Source organism: Rattus norvegicus, chromosome 7 (assembly GCF_021556685.1).
Source record: "Rattus norvegicus strain SHRSP/BbbUtx chromosome 7, alternate assembly SHRSP_T2T, whole genome shotgun sequence".
In the NCBI taxonomy this organism is placed as follows: Eukaryota; Metazoa; Chordata; class Mammalia; order Rodentia; family Muridae; genus Rattus; species Rattus norvegicus.
The window spans coordinates 88434475-88455360 of NC_141540.1; the positions used below are offsets into that span (position 1 = coordinate 88434475).

The following is a 20886-nucleotide window of genomic DNA, read 5'->3' on the forward strand; positions in this document are numbered from 1 at the left end:
AAATTTACCTCCTCACAATGAGATACCTGTCAAATCAAGGTGAATAGAAAGATTAGATTGGAAGATGAGAATCTGGGAATAGTTGATTTGTTTTTGTTGTTTTTGTTGTTGTTGTTGATGATGATGATGATGATGATGATGATTTTGTGTTGTTTGTTGCACTAGTGCTTGGGAATGACCTTCATGCATGTCAAGAGTGTTCTGTCACTGAGCTGTACCTCAGATTGCTTTTGCTAAGATAAATATTTTGCGTATGATGTTTTCATATAAACAGAGATGACATCCTCTTGGAAACACACCCAATCTAGAGCTATGAATATTAATATACAGACATAGAGTAGAATAAATAAACTGTATGCTCTTGTCAAATGCCAAGTTTCTATGCTTAGGCTAGTTCATTCTCTATGGATAACTTATATGTACCAACCCATGATTCATAATGCCTTAGTACTGGGCAGGTTTGCTATTTTCAAGCAGGAATTTTTTCTCAAATCAGATATGTAACATTTACATATAAAAATATTTATTGTTGTCTTCCAATAAATTATCAATAAACTTTTATAACTTTGTATTGTGCTGGTTCTATGTAGACTAAGTTAACATATTCAATCTGGTCAGAAAGTTCACGCCCTTAATTTAACCTTCGTATGTCTTAATTTTAATAAACACTGATACAAGATTAATGTAACTTGAAAACATACATGTACCTAGGCAGACCATAATAAAATAAAGCATATGTATCACTCCACCTAATAGAATTCAAGGTTATGCTAACTGTCTGATAATATTTTTCAATGATAATAAAAATAAAATTAAAAATTCAGAATTAATGATCCTGTTGCTTTGTTATATTACACTCTGAATTCAAATACTCCCTTCCCATTATCTCAAATGATATTTGGAAAAAGGCTTATAGTTCTTAGAGAATCAGGGACATTTAATGAACAGTTACTAATATCAAAGTTTCATAAGACTAGCAAGTTGAATCAGCGACTAACGGTTTTGCTGCCAAGCCTGATGACTTGAGTTCAACCCCTAGGACTCATATTGTATTAGGAGAGAACACAAATTGTTCTCTGATCTTCCTCTGCCCTGGTAACCTACATCCTACAAATTAATAAATGTATTAAAATGTTATGGTCGCTCCTATAATGAATGATTTTTAACCCTATCATATAGGAGCTATATCTACCACTTAGGCCTATCACTTAGGCCAGCCATAGTTACATAGAGAAACCATGAGAGACAGATATATGCTTGGCTAGCATCATTTTCTTTTATCTTTGCATGGAAAACTAAGGCTGTATAAATGTGCCCTCTTATGTGAAATGAGATCAATTAATAACAGCCTTTTATAGAGGTATATGTTTAAGTTCTCTAAAATACCTATGTTACAAAGATAGAAGCATGCTTTTACAGTTTGGTATTATCTGAACCATCCTGAAGCAAACCTGAAGAATTGAAACACTCTGAAATCAATGTTCATACTGTGCCTTAAAAGTAGATAAGTGGAAACTATTTTTAGCCACAAAAATATGGCACTTTAGATGAGCCCTTCCTTTAGAAATGGACATTTTTCAGGTTCACACTGAATTTTCCTCAGAATCACACAATTTAGAAACGCCTGCCACAGAAAGCAATTGGGTAATGTGTAAATGGTCTATTTCCTTCTGGAGTCAGCATGTGCTTTGACTCCCCTTTGACCCTTGTAACAGAAAACTTGCTGATCTATACATGAAATCTAAATCTGAAAAAGGGAGAAAAAAAGTAAATCACACATGAATGGGCATGCAGAAAGATTCCCGGCAGAAAAGTCAACTATGAATTTTGAAAGACCAGGTTAGGGAGAGATTATTTTTCAGAAATTTGCCATATTAGTAATTGACATTAAATAAGCATTTTCCTCACAACTGGGCCTTGCTTTCTGGATTTCTTCTTTAGACTCTTGTTTCATTTTTCCTCCCCGCTCCCACATCTTCCTGTAAAATCACCTTGCTCACATAGTAACTCCTCACTCTCTAGGTGCTGCTTAGGGATTTCCTGAACAGGATGCTCTCTGCTGCCAGTTTCCTACTTATCGTACTGTCAAGTTCAGTTTGAATGTTTTCTAGAAATACATTTTCATTTTCTCTAACTATAATCCCTTCTTAGAGAATACCTGCACTCAAATGTTCATGAATGCATATATGAATTTGCCATTGTTTTCAATGTATGTCAGCAGAAATATACAAACTGACGAACAAATGTGACTAACTTTTGGCCAACTTCCATACAGAATGGTTTTATCTACTGAATGTCCTCAGTGGAAGTCAGCAAGTAGCAATACCTGCAATTGTATGCATGGAAGGGCAAGACAAGAGAAACATGAGCTTGGGGCTGATGTAGAATAAATAGTAAAATGTAGCCTCAAGAAAAAAAGAGAAAGAAAGAATGAAGGGCAAAAAGAAAGAGAAAGGGGGAGGGAAAGAGGAATGAAGAGAGATAAAAAGAAAAGAAAAAAGAAAAAGGAAAAAAAAAACAAAGAAAGCCTAACATAAGACAGAAGAAAAGTATAGACACTTACAATCTTTCTGCAAATGTTTTTTCTGTGATGATAGTGAGTCTGAATCTGGTAAAATACAAGCTTAAAGCAGTTATAACTTTAATTTCCCTGGTGGCTAAGAATGATGAACACTTATCATATATTGACTGACCATTTGTAGTCCTCACGTTGAGAATCATCTATCCATTAACTCATGCAGTTCTAAAGAAGAATGAAATTATGACATTTTGAGGAAAATGGATAAAATCAGAGATCATTATACTGAGAAATCCAAGTTTGACAAAACAATGCATGTTTTCTTTCATATGTGGAGTATAGAATTAAATAGTGTGCATATGTAATGAAAGAGATATGCTTCACATGTTATAAAACCACAGGCTGTAATCTATTTGAGGGAAAAAAGGGAAGTAACAATGGGGAGGCACTGGGGATAAGAAAGTGTAGTACGGTCTGGGAATAATAATACATTGCAATAACATGTCCTAAATTATCAAAATACAATACACTTCCCACTATACTAAGCATAACCAAATAATAAAATAGTACCTACTTGAAATCCAAATGTATTGTTTTGAGATCCATGCCTTGGTACCCCAGGGTTTTCACAGGATGTTCTAGTAGGTTCTAAAGTAAACAATTAAAAAGATTACACTCTTTGGCGATCTCACAATAGTTGACATCAAATGCATAAAACTTGCATAAGTGCCAGTCAAACAAAAAGTCCAACCATGGACATGGACACTGGGGACACAATCCCAACCTTAGCAATATAGCTACTGGCAGTCATCTGCTTACAGACTGAGTTATAATTTTCTCTAGGAGACTAGCAACTGGCATATCAGTCAAGCTTCCCTGAAACCACACTTCCAAGAAAATTGGCGCAGTACAAATTGATCACCATGGGTCATTTTAAAAAAGGCATAAAATTGTATGGGTAAGGAAGAGGTGGTGTATCTAGAAAGAGTTGTGGAGGTGAATATGCTCAAAATACACTGTAGCAGTTTGAATGACAATGCCTTTCACAATCTTATGGATTTAACTATTGGTTCAGAGTTCGTGGTAATGGTAGAGATACTTGGAAAAGGTGGCCTTGGTAGAGGAGGTATGTCACTGGAGGTATACCCTGCAACTTTAAAGATTCAAACCCCTTCATGTTCACCCTCTCTGCTTTCTGCTTGGAGTTCAAGACCGGAACTTCGGCTCTACAGAATATCCATGCCATTGGTTGACTTAGACCCTTCTGCCCCTCCCCCCAAGGGCACCCTTATCCCTTCCCAACTCTAATTCCAAGTAGGCTTCTTTTTTTCTATAATTTGCCTTGAACATTGTGTTTGATCAGAGCAATGGGGGAGTAATTAATAGAAAGATACAAAGCTCTCAAAAAAAAAAAGAAATTTTGTGTAACCAAGTATACTTCACTAACGCAAGTCAATCTTAAATAATCTTGGTCTTAGCAAATGTACTCTTGGCAAGAATATTGAACGTAATACTAAGTGCCTCCCAGTAAGCAGAAGCTTCCTAATCTTGAAGCAAGAATTTCAGGTTGAAGCTACAGAGACAGCTCAGTGACTAAGAGGCTAAATTAGCTTATATAGGACCTGATTCCGGGGCTACCATAAATATCCAGACTCTCATCACAGCCTGGAACTCCAGCTCTTAGAATATCAGACACCTGTGACCTCTGCTAGCTCTGCATTCAGACAGAGCCACATACAGACACCCACACATGCATATTTTTAAAAATACATCTTCAAAAGAAGAAATTCAACTTGACTTCATTTATATGCATTATGTGCTTCTTGAACTTTGAAACTTTTGTCAGAAAAAAAGTACTTGATATCAATCAAACCCACTTTGTAAATGAGAAGTTAAAGACAATACTGTCCATTCGAGAAACCCATGTGTATAAAATGTTTGCTTGAGATATAAGATAGGGCTAACTTCTTGTGAAAAAGGAAGAGCAATTCATGGAAAATAATTGATAATTTGGAGTGTCCTGATACTTGTAGGTCATTTCTGCCTGGAAATGGTAGGCTTGTCATTTGTGAGTGGACTGTTTGCATGGAGGTTACTAGGTGAATTTCTAAACGGTAATATTCAGTGTTAAATCAGTGATATACATGGATAGCCCTTCAAATATCTCTATGTTTTTGAGCAATATTCATTTCATATGAATGTGTTTTATTAACTAAAATACTTTAAAATAATATTACTTAATAATACTCTGCTCTGACATGCCTTTCTTTTTCATTAAACTGATCAATGATGAGATCATTTCAGTATTTCTTCTGGAAGTTTAAAATGATTAAAAGCGATGACCTGGTCTACCTGTATTTTTTCTCAGTACTTTCTAAAATGTTCTATACTTTTATATATGTGTAACCACCTATATGGTTTGTTTACTATACATTTTACATGATACAAGAATTAAATGTTCCTGCCAGATATTTTTGTGCAATTACAGAGCATAACCAGCCTGTATATTACCTATGCAGTGAGGTGATGATCCACTCCAAGTGCCATCAGTTTGGCATAATCTTGTGCTTGATCCTACTAGTATGAAGGGAGAATTGCAGCTGAATGAAACCTCAGACTGGTAAATAAAGCTTTTGCCTTCTCGTTTTCCTTGGGAAGGTATACCTGGATCACCACAGAACTTTGCTAGAAGTTAAAATGGAGATATTTGTCACAAAATAATAGATACTGTGAAGTAAATAATTGGTAAAATCATTAAAATTAACTGGAATATTACTCTAACCTAATACGGATAACTTATCCCAGAGAAATTTCGCAACTTCTTTCTAGTTTATTTATAAATTATAATGTTTAAGAACACATAATATTTAAATAATTAGTCTGATGTCTTTGCTCTGTTTAGCATGGTAGTTAGTAAATGTCAAATGCTTTACATTTTTATTTAAATAGATCAGAATCAAATAATAAATCTCTAGTTACATGTTAAAAAGCCTCTTCCGTGTTCTTTATATAAGCTGCAACCAGAAGGTGTTACACAGAATAAATATGTATCTTCATGCCTAAAAATATCTGAATTAAAAGTGGGTACTCCCACTTTAAACAATTTAATTTAAAAAGTCTCTCATCTGTGTACTCAGATACTTTGCCTACCAAATTGAGAGTTAAGAATAACTTTCATCATATACAAAGAAACATGCATGAAATCTTCTGAGTTTGTTTAGTGTCAGTTGTATGTATAGGGTTTTAGGAATAACACCTTAGCATTGGAATACCACATTACGGGTCTCAAGCCTTCGATGTTCCATTGCTAGTGCCATTTTCTTTCTCTCCAGAAAGCCATATTTTTTATCTTTAAAACTCTATAAAAGGGCAATTACTTGTTTCCTTCCGAGTGTAAGTCTCCCAGTTGATTAGCTGTACCAAAGGTCCATATGAGTCACGCAACCATAAAAGTCACTTTCCTGTGCTTACCAGTATCGGTCAGGCTATTTCTTGACATTGGCTTATGTGTGCTTCCCATTATGATAATCTTGCCTGGTGATTCAGTGGTGCCACCTGACTCATGCTAATTTGGAGCCCAATTAAACCCATTACATTTAATTCATCCAACTGAACAGGAGCACCTCTGACCCTAAGGTCTGCCACAAGACAGAGATGACAAAAAAACCTCTTGAAATATGCTGGTGCCCCTCTTGCCATTTTGCAGGATTAGTGAAGGGCATGTCTTTTGGGTCTTTCCACTCTGGAGTATTAGGTTTAATATAGAGTACCCATTTTAGCATTGCAACTTCCTTAACCCTAAAAAAAAATCCCTCATCTACACTAAGTTCCAGAATATCAAGCATCTTCAACACCTTTTAAAAAGGACATCTTTTTTTTTCGTTTTTATTGGATATTTTATGTATTTACATTTCCAATGTTATCCCCTTTCCTGCTTACCCCCTCTCCAATTCCCCCTCCACCTGCTTCTATGAAGATGCTCCTGCTCCCAAACACCCCTTCCCACCTCAGTACCCTGGCATTCCCCTACAGTAGGGAAACAAATCAAGCCTTCACAGGACCAAGGTCTTCACCTTCTATTGATGCCAGACAATGCCATCCTTTGTTATATATGTGGCTGGATGTCTCCTGAGAGGCTCTGCCATATCCTTACTGATACAGATAAGGATGCTTGCAGCTAACCATCGGACTAAGCACAGGGATCACAGTGGAGGAGTTAGATAAAGGACTGAAGGAGCTGAAGGGTTTTCAATCCCACAGGAAGAACAAAAATATCAACCAACCAGACTCCCCAGAGTTCCCAGGGACTAAACCACCAATCAAAGAAGGGCATCTTTTAACAAATGATTCAGCCAATAATTCAAATAAACTTTTGATAATTTTTCTAGCTGTTCAAGGTTCCATATTAAACTTAGAGTCTCCACTCAGGCTGATCCAGTTTTATGTTTCTTCCACCATTATTTCCCAGTCTTAAAATCCATTCCTATGAATATTTCCCAGCCAACTGTTTGAATGAATTAGCCTACCCTTTAAGCTATTTAGCAGTGTAGCACACCTCCTCTTGGACTACATTTTTTACTTTCACTCTCAGAGACTACTTAGTCTTTCTACTGGTAAACAGTCTAGAGGCAAATATTGTTGGCTATGAGAGATATCAGTAGAGCTTTGCCTGACAATTCTGTCATGGAAAGTTGCTGTTGGTTTAGCAGATGGTGAAGGATTATTTTCCTCAGTAAAATGCAAAAAGGACAATATTTCAGGAGGAGAAGTGTGATATTATCTTCTGCTGAGTGAGTAGAAGCTACTTTATCAAGTAAGGTAAAAACCTTGAGAATCTGAGGACTCAAAGTTGTCAGCCTCAATAGGGTCCTCCCTCACATCTCCACCACAAGTTACAGAATCTGTTCTTTACCAATAAATATCTTCAATTTAACAGCCAACACTCTATGAGGCTCAGGCTTGAATTTATTTTTGTTATTCACCCAGTCTTATAATAAGGGGTTAGGTGTTATTTTTCTGCAACTTGAGCTCTCTGACTACTAGAGAGAAAAACAGTGTTTCAGGGCAGACTTACAAACTCTGAGAGTTTTTATTCATGTCTTGACCTGGCTAATTTTATCACAGAGTTTAATGTTTCCTTCAACATATGCTCATGTTAGAAGATGTTTAGTTTTATCAGGGGGAATATTTTTTCTTTTGTCAGTTTATTTAGACATGCTAGGAGCAACCAACCAGTATTGTCATTCTTCTTATTTTCCACAATTAGTCAAAAGCTTTATATAGAGAGTCAACAAGTCCACAATTGGTGAATTGGGAGAATTGTATGCATTTGATTCCTTAATTTTGTAAAATAGTTCATATCATGAGCTTCAGTACTTTCAAGCTTCTAGCAGAGGTTTCAGTAACTTAAGAGGCTTCAGTAATTATAGGAACACTGGAAAGCCTATTTGAAATGTTTAAAAAGAATTCCTTCTTATTTTTCTGATACTCTCAGACTACTCCTGATACCAAAATCTGATTAGTCATGATTGTTTAGATAAAGATGAATTCTAGTATGAGTCTTATATGTCTTCAAGTAGAAATATAGATATAGACACAAATATAGTATGTAAAGTAAAGCCTTCTTTCTACCTTTATGGGAAATGTATATATAGTAAAGCCTTTGTGTTTAGATTTCAGTGACATGTTTCAACAAAGTCTGTGCTGTTTGGGTTAATTAGTACATGCTAAGAAATTGGATTAAGACTGTTTGAACTTTGAAAAAACTTTTATCTCCTTGTTAGAAAGTTTGTACTGGGTGCTATGTGAGAGCTTGCTGCTAGTCCTGGACACTGGTCCTATGACATTCCTGGAAAACCTATGGTTGTTTCTTTTGACTATGACCAGCCAAAATTAAAGGGTCTGAGATTTCTGTGGGTTGTGTGCTCTCATAGGCAGCAAGGGCAAGATATCTTTGGTATCTGGAAACTTATACCATTTGAATAAAGTAACTGGAGTGAGCTAGCTGGGTGTCAGTTTTTCCAGGAAGACTGAAACCCTATGGGGAAAATGAAGACTTGGCCCCTTAGTAAGCGTCTCTCTCCACTCTAGCATGTATAACCAAAATCATATCATATATGATATATATGGTATCTATACATATGGTATTTATTAGAGTGGCTCATAGCTGTGGTCCATCTACACAATCCAGTAGCTCTTCAGTTTACAAGGACAGGTGTCTCAACTGGTTTTCATTATACATCAGAATCCCAAAGAAGTAGGCTAGAATGCCAATGAAAGAATGGACTTGCTAACAAAAGTGAGTACAAGCAGACAGAGAGGGCAAACTTCCTTTTTTCAGAAATTTTACACAGGCTGCCACCATCAGCTGTGGCCCAGATTAAAGGTAGGTGTTTTTAACTCAAACGATCCACATTAATAGTGGATTTTCCTGCTTCAAATAATTTAACAAAGAAAAGACAAAACCACAACAAAGTAGAACATCCTCCCTCGTTATGACGCTTCTTTGGTTTTACTAGGACAAATACTATTCTAAATACTTTAAAGCATCTGCATATATCCTAGACATACCAAGAAATACTCATCTCTGTGCTTGTAATGCAATTCGGAAGGAAACAAGCTGCTGTCATAAGAAAAGAAGCAAAGGAACAGATGGTAAGGCAATTAGTTCTATGAGAAAAATAATTCAAAGAAAAGATATTTAGTCTTTGTATGTATTGTACAATGGAAGATGAATGTGCATTTTAAATAACATGGCAGTAGTCTTCCTTGATAGAGGAGAACCAGCACTCTGCAGACGTAAAAAAGGCATGTATGACTGGTATAGGATGAACCTGAAGGTCTATGGGTGGTGAGAACAACCAGGCCAGTAGACCTATATAGAAAACATTCATTTTTCTTTTAAATAATGACGAAAGAAATATGCCTTGTAATTAATTTAATCATTTAAAATATGTTCCATTTCTAACATGACCATTTATATCCTGATAATTCGTTTTCCTGTGAAAGAAACAAATAGCAACCATAGCAGGTACATTACATGGCTGCCTGTTAGGTTGCTTTAAATTATATCATCCAAATGAAGACATGACTGAGTATGATTAGGACTTTAGAGCATATCTGTAGAGACAGCAAAAAGTTTGAATGATTCAACAGGTTGGTAAGTATGACCTTTAACCTCCACTCTGGGCCAACATACTGTACTGGTAAAGATTTCAAAAAGGAACCTCAATGAAATTAAGAGTTAATTGTAAATGACAACTTTCAAAGATAGTTTTGAGACAACTTATTTTCTTTCATAAAATAATCCAAAATATTATTAAGAATTTATCTCTGGATATGGTCTCTACAGGCTTTCCCTCCCCTTGGTTAGGCAAGGTCTCCAGTTGAGGGATGGGGGCTACCCACTCATCTCCAAAATTTTAACCCAGAATTGTTCCTCTCTAAAGGAAATACAGGGACACATGTGGAGTAGAGACTGAAAGAAAGACCATCCAGAGAAAGCCCCACCTGGGTTTCCAGCTCATATACAGACACCAAAATATTGCGGATGCCAGGAAGTGTTTGCTGACAGGAGCCTGGTATAGCTGTCTCCTGAGAGGCTCTGCCACAGATGTGGATGCTCACAGTAAACAACTGGACTGAGCATGGGGACAATGGAGGAGTTAGAGAAAGAACTGAAGGAGCTGAAGGGTTTGCAACATCATAGGAAGAACAATAATAACAACCAACCAGATCCCCCAGAGCTCCCAGGGATGAAACCACCAACCAAAAAGAACACATGGAGGAACTCATGACTTCAGCTGCATATGTTGCAGAGGATGGCCTGTCTGGCACCAATGGGAGGAGAGGCCCTTGATCCTGTGAAGAATGGATGCCCAGTGTAGGGGAATACCAGGGCAGTGAGGTGGGAGTAGGTGGATGGTTAGGTGAGCACCCTCATGGAAACGGGGAGATAGGGGATAGAATAGGGGTTTGCAAAAGGGAAATCAGAAAAGAGGATAATATGTGAAATGTAAATAAATAAAATATTAAGAATTCAATTAATATTATATAAAATAGAGTAAAATAATAAGAAACCCTTGGCATAGGGTTCTACTTCTTCTTCTTCTTCTTCTTCTTCTTCTTCTTCTTCTTCTTCTTCTTCTTCTTCTTCTTCTTCTTCTTCTTCGTCTACTACTACTACTACTACTACTACTACTACTACTACTACTACTACTGCCACCACCTCTTTCTGTTTTTCCTTCCCCTTCTCCTAGTTTCAATAAAAACAAGAGTAAATCAACTCCTTCTCTCTCTCTCTCTCTCTCTCTCTCTCTCTCTCTCTCTCTGTGTGTGTGTGTGTGTGTATGTGTGTGTGTGTGTTTCTTCCATTCCTTCTCTCTATCTCACACTAGAGATCAAATCTAGCAATTTGTCCATGCTGAACAAATGTTCTAAAACCAAGTGGCACCTACTCAGGTTAGTAAACTGCTAGATAGAAATTTTTCATTCATATCAAAACAGATAATTTTTTTTTGTACAACTCTAATTCTCTGTCTAGAAATATCTTTAAGTTATGTGGACACATTGGTGGTCATCAAGATGATCCTCACTGTAAAAAGTTTCAGGGCTAATGTGTCCTCTATAAAACCTGAGGAAGTCTAAAAATATTACCTAGAAAGAGCTTCTTTGAATGCAATATTATTCCATGCCTAACAGAATGCCATAGTAAATATAATTATCTTTTAAATTTGATAGTTAGTAATGTTTCTTAAGATGGTTTCTACTTTGAAGGAATTAAAATAACAAGAATAATCTAGAAAACTTTTTTACTGAAATAAAGCACTTTGGTTTAAATATTTTGAGCCAAACTGGAAGGAACATAATGACTGGAATAAATGAAAAAATAGCTACATTAATGAAAACTGGCTTCTTAAATTTAAATCTTAATTGCGTACTTGTAGAGAGCTTAATCTCTTTGGGTACAGCATTGCAAATTTGAAAGGTTTAGGAAACAAATGTTACTGTAAATCATTATGGATATTATTGAAATGTTACTACTTACGTAAGCACTGCGGGACCTCACCACTCCAGGTACCATTGCCTACACAGGTCAGAACCGCAGGAAAGGACAGCTCATATCCTGCAGAACAGATGTAGCTAATACTAAAGCCCCAGTCGAAATTTGTTCCTTCCAGCCTTCCATTAGAGATCTGGGGAGGATTTGAGCAGGTAACAGCTGCAATTACATTAAAAGTAATTAGACACAGCTGTTGAAATACCCTCAGTGTGAAATAAATAAATAATTATCATTAAGAGCTGCATATGTGCTATCTAACCTTTTGGAGGACAATACAGTGTGTCATATTTTATTCTCCTGTTAATTTTCTTGCAAGATCACTAAAATTTAACCCTGGAGAAGAATGCTTGCAGTTGGCAACATAATGACTACTAGTTCTTTTTACAAGAACTCAAGCTTCTTGATACTGAAGGAGAAGGCAAAGGGGATGCCCTTCTATCTGCTATACTGCAACGAATGACATTTCTTCTCCTCTATAATATTATTTCCCAAGGACCTTGAGAGAGGCTGATGAGCCCGGTGCCTTGTCTAGATTTAGATTCAGAATTGAAACTGGTTTGTTTGCTTTTTGTTTTATTAAAAAAACAGTTTTATAGCTGTCCCCCACTTCTTTTTCAAATATAGACAAACTGTTTTTCTGGTTACACTATATTCCTTGTGCATTATGAAAAGATATAGCTACATATTTTAAAGCCTATCCTATTTGTAAATACATGATTAATTTTAAAATTTAACTTTGTTTAACTGGTGTTATCCACAGGCAGAGTCAGGTTGAAAAAGTGTCAGATATGAAAAGAAAAGGAGATAACAAACTTCTAAGTGTGGAAATGAGGAAATTCTGTAATGATGACAAACTATAGGTAGGAAGAACTTCTTGAGTTCACTAATATGTCAATTTTCATTATACATATGCATGAATATACAAAAGAACTTATAAAACATAAATGCCTATGTGTGGATCACTATGATGAACTGCACATATATTAATACTAAATTCACTCAATAAAATGAAACTGCATCTGATTTTACTTAGATAATGTAATGCTAAGAAAACAGAAACACATTGCAATCATTGCATTGGTAAAAATATTAGTTCTGTATGTACAAACTCATCAACTATTAGACACACAAATGGATGCATGAATAGAAAATACCAATTATTAAAAATAAAGCTATCATAAAACTTCATTATGTAGTGTAACGTTTCCTTTTACTCAAATATTAACCTACCACTATTGACACTAGCTTTTCTAAATTGAGTCTTTATTTTACTATCTGTAAAAGGATGGCCTTAAATAGCTGAGAAGATTCAACTTGCCCAGGTGACACTTTTTTACAAATCTCCACTGGTGTAAGCAGTAGTGGTGAGCAAGTGCCAGAGAGTGTTGTACTTTGTTTCATGCTGAGCTATATGTCATTGTCACTACTCACAATAAAAAATAAGTTTGATAAAGACATCTGCATGTTACACTAGGACTTTAAAATAAAATACCCCACATTTTGGTATCAGAAAAAAGGGAACAGAATACTTGTATACTTAAATATGCATAAAATTTGTTTATAAATGTAAATAAGTAATGGCTATAACTTGGCAATGCTGAAAGAATTATTTGCATACCTCTACATGTTGGCATGACTCCACTCCACGTGCCATTAGTTGTACATGTTCTGACTCTGGATCCATTTAACTCCATGGTATAGCCTGGCTGGCACATGTAAGAAACATTTTGCCCCACCACAAAATCATCTCCATATCTTAATCCATTGGCTGGTATACCTGGGTCTCCACAACTGATGACTATCAATACCAAATGAGGACAGAAGGTTAACATAGCCCATATTTAACACCAAGTATTTAGCATAAGATAACCTTAACAAATACGTAGAGAAAATAGTTACCATGCTCACTTTAGAGATAAAACATAAGCATAACCATATTTAAAGAACACATTCACAGGTTTTGATCATAATAAAGAAAGACTTATTACAGATGTTGTTCATGTGGTTTAGAATAGATAAATAGATAGATAGATATAGATATAGGGCACTAATTAAATAATTTAAAAAATTATTAATATAAAAACCACTACCCAAAGACTATACATGGACTGACCCTGGGCTCCAACTGCTTAGGTAGCAGTGAATAGCCTTGTTGGGACACCAGTGCAAGGGGAATCCCTTGGTCCTGCCGAGGCTGGACTCCCAGTGTAGGGGATTGTTGGGGGGAGCAGTAATGGGGGGATGGATGGGGAGGGGAACACCCATATAGAAGGTGAGGTGGAGTGATTAGGGGACTGAAGGACAGGAAACTGGGAAAGGGAATAACATTTGAAATGTAAATAAGAAATACCCTATTTAATAAAAATGGAAGAAAAAATAAAATAAAAACATTCATCAATAAAAAGAGATAAAATCAGATACTAAAGGCATGATATCTATGTTACTCTTTGTGACCAAATTTCTCATATTAAACAGCTCATTATCAACTTAGAGAGAAAGACTACTCTTAAGAATTTGTAGTTCCCAATGGGCATGACTTTAGCCAAAATGCCCAACAGTAGGGAAATGGAACCTGAAGAGACCACCTCCAGTAGATAGACAGGGCCCCCAGTAGAAGGATGGGGTCATCAAACCACCTTCAAATTTTTTGTCCCAAAAGTGTTCCTGTCTAAAAAATACAGAGTCAAAAATGCAACTGAGACTGGTGGAAAGGCCACCCAGGGAGTAGCCCAGCTTGGGATCTATCCCATGAGTGGGCCCCAAACTATTCCTAATGCTATGTTGTGTTTCACACAGGAGTTTCATATAGCTACTACCTTCTGAGAGGTTCTACCAGCACATGACTGATACAGATGCAGACACAGTTAAACACTGGATTTAGTCAGGGAAACCTATGGAAGAGTTAGGGGAAGAATTAAAGGAGCTAAAGAGAAAATTGGACATTGCACTACAAGCTATATCTCTCCTGGGCATATACCCAAAAGATGCTCCAACATATAACAAAAACACATGCTTCCCTATGTTCGTAGCAGCCTTATTTATAATAGCCAGAAGCTGGATAGAACCCAGATACCCTTCAATAAAGGAATGGATACAGAAAATGTGGTACATCTACACAATGGAGTACTACTCAGCTATCAAAAATAAGGACTTCATGAAATTCATAGGCAAATGGATGGAACTAGAAAATATCATCCTGAGTGAAGTATCCCAATCACAGAAAAACACACATGGTATGCATTCATTGATAAGTGGATATTAGCCCAAATGCTCGAATTATCCAAGATGCAATGCACAAACCACATGAAACTAAAGAAGGATGACCAAAATGCGGATGCTTCAATCCTTCTTAAAAAGGGGAACAAAAATATCCATTGGAGGGGATAGGGAGGCAAAGTTTAGAGCAGAAACTGAAGGAATGGCCATTCAGAGCCTGCCCCACATGTGGCCCATATATATACAGCCACCAAAACTAGATAAGATTGATGAATCTAAGAAGTGCATACTGACAGGAACTGGATATAGATCTCTCCTGAGAGACACAGACAGAACATGTCAAATGCAGAGGCGAATGCTGGCAGCAAACCACTGAACTGAGAACAGGACCCCTGATGGAGGAATTAGAGAAAGGACTGAAAGAGCTGAAGGGGCTTGCAACCCCATAAGAATAACAATGCCAACCAACCAGAGCTTCCAGGGACTAAACCACTACCCAAAGACTATACATGGACTGACCCTGGGCTCCAACTGCAGATGTAGCAGTGAATAGCCTTGTTGGGGCACCAGTGGAAGCCCTTGGTCCTGACAAGGTTGGACTCCCAGTATAGGGGATTGTTGGGGGAGGTGGTAAGGAGGGTGGATGGGGAGGGGAACACCCTTATAGAAGGGGAGGAGTAGGGGTTAGGGGGTTGGTGGACAGGAAACTGGGAAAGGGAATAACATTTAAAATATAAATAAGAAATACCCAATTTAATAAAAATGGGGAGCTAGCTCCTAGACCCTAAGCCACTAAACGAACAGCATACATGGTGAGAGACCACTGGCACATGTGTAGTGAAGACTGCCTTGCCTAGCCTTGGTGGGAGAGGATGCACCTAATCCTGTAGAAATTTAATGCCCTAGAGAAGAATTCCCCAGAGGGTGCTTCACACCCTCTCAGAGATGAAAATGAGGGGAGATGGAGAGAATTCTGAGAGTGGGAACCAGGAGGGAGGGCAACAATGGGGATGTAAATAAATTAGATAATTAATTTTAAAAAAGAATTTGCAGTTCCCATTGTAGAGTGCATGTGATATAGGTATTAGGAATTCACCTTGTGAACCCAAACCTTTTGTTTTACTTAATTTTGTTGAAAATAGATTACTCTTTCATACAATGTATACTAACTACAGCCACACTTACCACACTTTTTAAAAATTTTTTCTTTTAATGGATATTTTTATTTACATTTCAAATGTTATGCCCCATCCCATCCCCCTCCCCTTGACATTATGATTAAATTATATTTATAGTTTTCTATAAAGATTCACTAATGTTAGATATTCATATGATTATATTTTTGTGCCTACAGAGTTTTTTGAGTATGAATATTGACAATTAAACTGAAAAATATTATTTGGGACATATCTATGTAATCCTTGATTTCTAAAGTAATTCATAGAATTCCTTCTATCAAATGCAACCTAATTCTATTTTAAATTTTATATCAAGAAAGCTTTTCTTCCGATCATTATCATTAAGAAAAGAATATATTAAGAAGATAAAACAGATTTGGATAAAAAACAAATAATTCTGAACATTACCAAAAATAATTGTTTTTAAACCTCCCAAATTTACTGCCATATAAAATGTCTCTGTACTTTGAATGCATGGAATTGCACTTTCAGTTATTTCATGGTTTCACCCCATATTCTTAATGGAGAAGAAGATATTAACAGAAATATCACAGAGCCTTGCTTTCTGGACAGGAACTTTTACAGAATGAGTTAGAGTCTTAGCAAGAAGAAACAACCGTGCAGTTAGGAAGGCACATAACTTTAGATGCATCCATCACAGGAGAAGACAGGGTAGGGGTGGAGGGGGTGGGGTGTGTTGCACAAATAGTGGGAAGGGCCTCTGAGCCCGGCAGCACCATGAATGAACATCTGACACCAGAAGCTGCAGAAGTGAGTGTTTGTTTCCTGACTTCCTGACAAAGCAGAGGCCAGTGAAAGTCAGTATCCATTAGCAACAGTCTTTGTAAATAGCACCTGCTTGGCCGGCAATTCATTCACTACCAGCTTGTTTGCTACCAAATAAGCCTTTGGTCTTTGTAGACAAAACCTTAGAACAGTAACTCTTTAGGGCTTTGCCCTAAAATTAGAGAGATCAATAAGCCACAGTGAATTCTGGGAGATTTCTATAGAAAATCTTTGGTAACCACCCAAATCCCTAAATGTGGATATACACTAATTGATAACAGGACTATCTTCTTGCATTCTCAGAGAATAATATAGTGCATGTATTATTATGTGAGATTAAATAAAAATTTGTTTGTAAAATTTATACATTCATGAGTTGAAAAGGAGTAACTGAATTGCCAGTTTAAAAAGAAATACAACCAAATCATTGTTTAAAATCATTCAACTACTTTGATGAAAATAGTCTCATCCTTTTTATCCTGTTGATTCCCATTTGTTATTATTTATAATAAGTTTAAATCACATGATCTCTACACTACAAATAAAGTGTAAATGTTGTAGTTCATTCAGTTTTCCACTTCAGATCTATTTTCTGTTTAACTTCTTTAGTGTACATATGACTGTGTACTCTGAAATATAATGTCACATGTTTCATAAGTTTCAATGTAATTAACTTTAATGAAATGCACAATGAATATTAAACATGTTTCACCCATAGGCCAAAAATACTTCATTTTAATAATTTATATTCTCTTATTCAGATATACATTCTATTTATTTTATATAATTAAACTATTTTTGTGTTATCTTTCCTTCACTGTTATAGATGGTGCACCAAGAAGCATGTTTGTTGATCATCAAATCTCGAGATTGCCAACCGGAGACCATAATGCCACTGTATCAACAAAGTGATGTAAAAGCACTTGTCACAATGTTTCTAAACTTACAGGATTTCTCAATTTGATCATATCTTTTGTCAATTTCCTTTTCAAATCACACAGAGAATAGTTTAATCTCAACATTGGCACTATTAATATGTTGTCCCAGATAATTCCTGACTGTGGTGGTGGGTTTTGTGAATTTGGAATATTCTGGAAGGTGTCTAATAACCACATGCTTTCTTCCAAAACAGGACTTATTTTGAGGTATAGCCACCAAAAATGTGTCGTGACTTTGACAAGTCTCGTTGTCTAGGAAGTAAAAATGGCCAAGGTCAAGAATGCAAGTACTGAGAAATAATGCCCGCTCCTTCAAAGGGATTAGATCATATCTTAGCATACATTTACTCTGCTTTTTGGTCATTCATCATTTCTTCCTTTCCTGGCAGATCAGCTCTGTTATTAGGACTATCTTCTGTAAGAAGTCCAAAAAAAAAAAAACCTCCAAATGGTTTCATTATCAGGGTTTGTAGCCAAGATACAGCAAGGGCCATTTTCCAGCTGCCTGCTAGAAATTGAAAGCCTTAGACTCCTTATCACTCAACTTAATTTGTTAAGTGTTTTGTCTGCCTCTAATGAATAAGACCTCCAAGGTAAGCTGCACTGGCATTGGTCATTTTATAAGTGCAAATCCTAGTTCATAGAAGAGGGAGGGAGCAAGGGAGGAAAGGAAACAGAGAGAGAAAAAGAGAGAGACAGAGACACAGGCAGAGACAGAGAGACAGGGAGACAGGGATAGACAGAGAAAGACATTAAGGGAACATTTTTCCAATGAAATCATATCAATAATTTTTTAGATCTGAAAACTAGCTCACAATCTTTTTCACAAAACTCCACATGCACAGTATGTAGTATAGGCTTAAGTTACTAGGTGTATATATATCTGATATACACGGAAATGTACAGATACATTAATAAAACTTCCATTTAAATAAATATTTTCTTTGCTTTTTAAAAAATATTATTTTAATTTGAGGAATATAAGTACATCACCCCATGCTGTTTCCTACCTTTAAAACCTGCTGCACCACTCCATTCTCTTTCAAATTCATGTCCTGTTTGTTTATTGAATTTTTACATACATCTGTGCATATGTAATCTATATTCTTACATATAACCTCCTCAGTCTGTATAATTTACTTTTTGTGTATGATTCCAGAGCTGTCCATTAGGTACTAGAAAACCAATAGGTGTGCTCCTCTATGGGGAAGACTTCTTCCCCCGCTGCCTTTATTCCTTAGTTGACTGTAGTTCCTCCATCCTGTGTCTCAATGCAAACACACAATATCACTTCACTACACTATAAAATCAGAGTGCCATTTTTAGCTATGTTTTGTGGCATCAAATATCTTTTTTTCCCAGGCTGAGTTCTGTCTATGGGTGTAACGTCAGTCATAAATTCCTCTGCTCATGTTGTCTGCTATTTAACTGTGTAAACTTGGTTATAAGATATAATCTTTAATTCAAAAATTGAAGTTTTGAGAAAGCTGCCAGTCATAACTGGCATTATTGACTTTCCTAATAGTTGTTATCAATTACTTCTTCTATAATAGTGAACTTCTGTTATATGAATCTTAGCAATACATCAGCCTACTATGTCCTGAATATAACAAATCTCCTTAGAAATAATTTTTGTGTGCTTTAAAAGCATCTTGTGTCATTCATTCTCACTGACTGGTGATCCTAAACTTGATGCCCCAGGGAAGGAGAATGCCAGCAGGGTAAGTTGGGGCTGGGTGGGTGGAGGAGAGAGCTCTTAGAAGTAAAGAATAAAGGGTGAAGTACTCCTAGAGAGGGACCAAGAAGGGGGAATAACATTTGGATTGTAAATAAACAAAATTATTAATAAAATAATTATTGTATAGCATTGAGTTCTTCTCATACTCAGGAAGTCCTTGAATGATACCATTTCTCCATTTTTCAACCCATGCAATATAAGTCTAGGACAATATAGAAAGTTCTAAAACTCTACTTAGGGATTACTTCCAGTAATAAGAAGAAATATAAAGCATGGATACTAATACAATCACATATCCATATAGAAGTACTATCAACCCCTTCATTGTTTTTATTGTAGATTTTTTTAGACTGCTAATTTTCACTTAAACCTCCTTGTTCTTTCTTAGAGATAGATTTCTGTCCATAACTTAGGTTATTATGATTGAATTAGCCATAATTTTGCCAATACAATGGTTAACCTGTAGCAAATTCCCAGGTTCAGTAAAATTGATAGTTCAGTTACGTTGTTCAGCATGATGTTTCTCTCTAAAGTACTAAAATAAAGCAATGTATTTTGTAGTTTCAACTGGATGTATCCTTAATTGGTTTATTTTCAATGATTTCTCCACTCTCTATTCATTCTAGCATTCCCCATCTACTTGCACCCAGACCCGTCCACTTTCTGTATCTTCTTAGGAAGGAAACAGGTATCTAAGGGACAATAATAAAATAAAATATAATAAGATGAAAATAAAACAAAAAAATAAATTGGAATAAGACAAAGCAAACAAACATAAGAAAGACAACCCAAGGAAACACTTAGGAGACAATTGTAGACACAGAGACAAACTTGTGCACACTCTCAGGAATCTCAAAAACACAAAACATTGAAGCCATAGTACATGTGAAAGACCTGAAGGCATTTGAGACTGACAGAGAGAGAGAGAGAGAGAGAGAGAGAGAGAGAGAGAGAGAGAGAGAGAGGGAGAGGGAGAGGGAGAGGGAGAGGGAGAGGGAGAGGGAGAGGGAGAGGGAGAGGGAGAGGGAGAGGGAGAGGGAGAGGGAGAGAGAAGAGAGACTTTGACACAATGTTATGAGACAGAGTAATGCCTTTGATTTTGGTTCTATTTGCTCACCTGCATGGACATGGACCTACTTTTTCTGAGAAATCATGAAGAAGAACAGATAAAATATTTACACTAGTATGATCTTCACTAAATATTTATCCTTCCTTTATCTTTTTATTCAGACTTCTTTTCTAGAAGCCTTTCTGGCTTCTTTTTCTCATTCTTGCTCTCTTTATTTGATCTTGGCTTTCTATTGTTTCTGAAGAAAATCAAGGTTTCATATGCATTAGGCAAAGACTATAAAACTGAACTATATCAAAACACCTGTAAAATCTTTCTGTGTCAAGGTGAGTACTCAAAAATATTGGCTAAGCTTTTTAAAAATCAAAATAAATATTGGTTT

General features: G+C 36.3%; 1 protein-coding gene across 1 annotated transcript in view; it reads right to left on the reverse strand.

Annotated features, from left to right (window-relative positions):
• The window catches only part of Csmd3 (CUB and Sushi multiple domains 3), a 1310498-nt gene that overhangs the window by 24025 nt on the left and 1265587 nt on the right, over positions 1–20886 (reverse strand). Inside the window, exons 60-63 of the mRNA XM_087559497.1 lie at positions 13198–13377; positions 11565–11738; positions 5030–5203; positions 3089–3166 (exon numbers count right to left, since the gene is read on the reverse strand). Of these exons, the coding sequence (XP_087415623.1) occupies positions 3089–3166; positions 5030–5203; positions 11565–11738; positions 13198–13377 (606 nt within the window). The remainder of the gene's footprint in view (positions 1–3088; positions 3167–5029; positions 5204–11564; positions 11739–13197; positions 13378–20886) is intronic.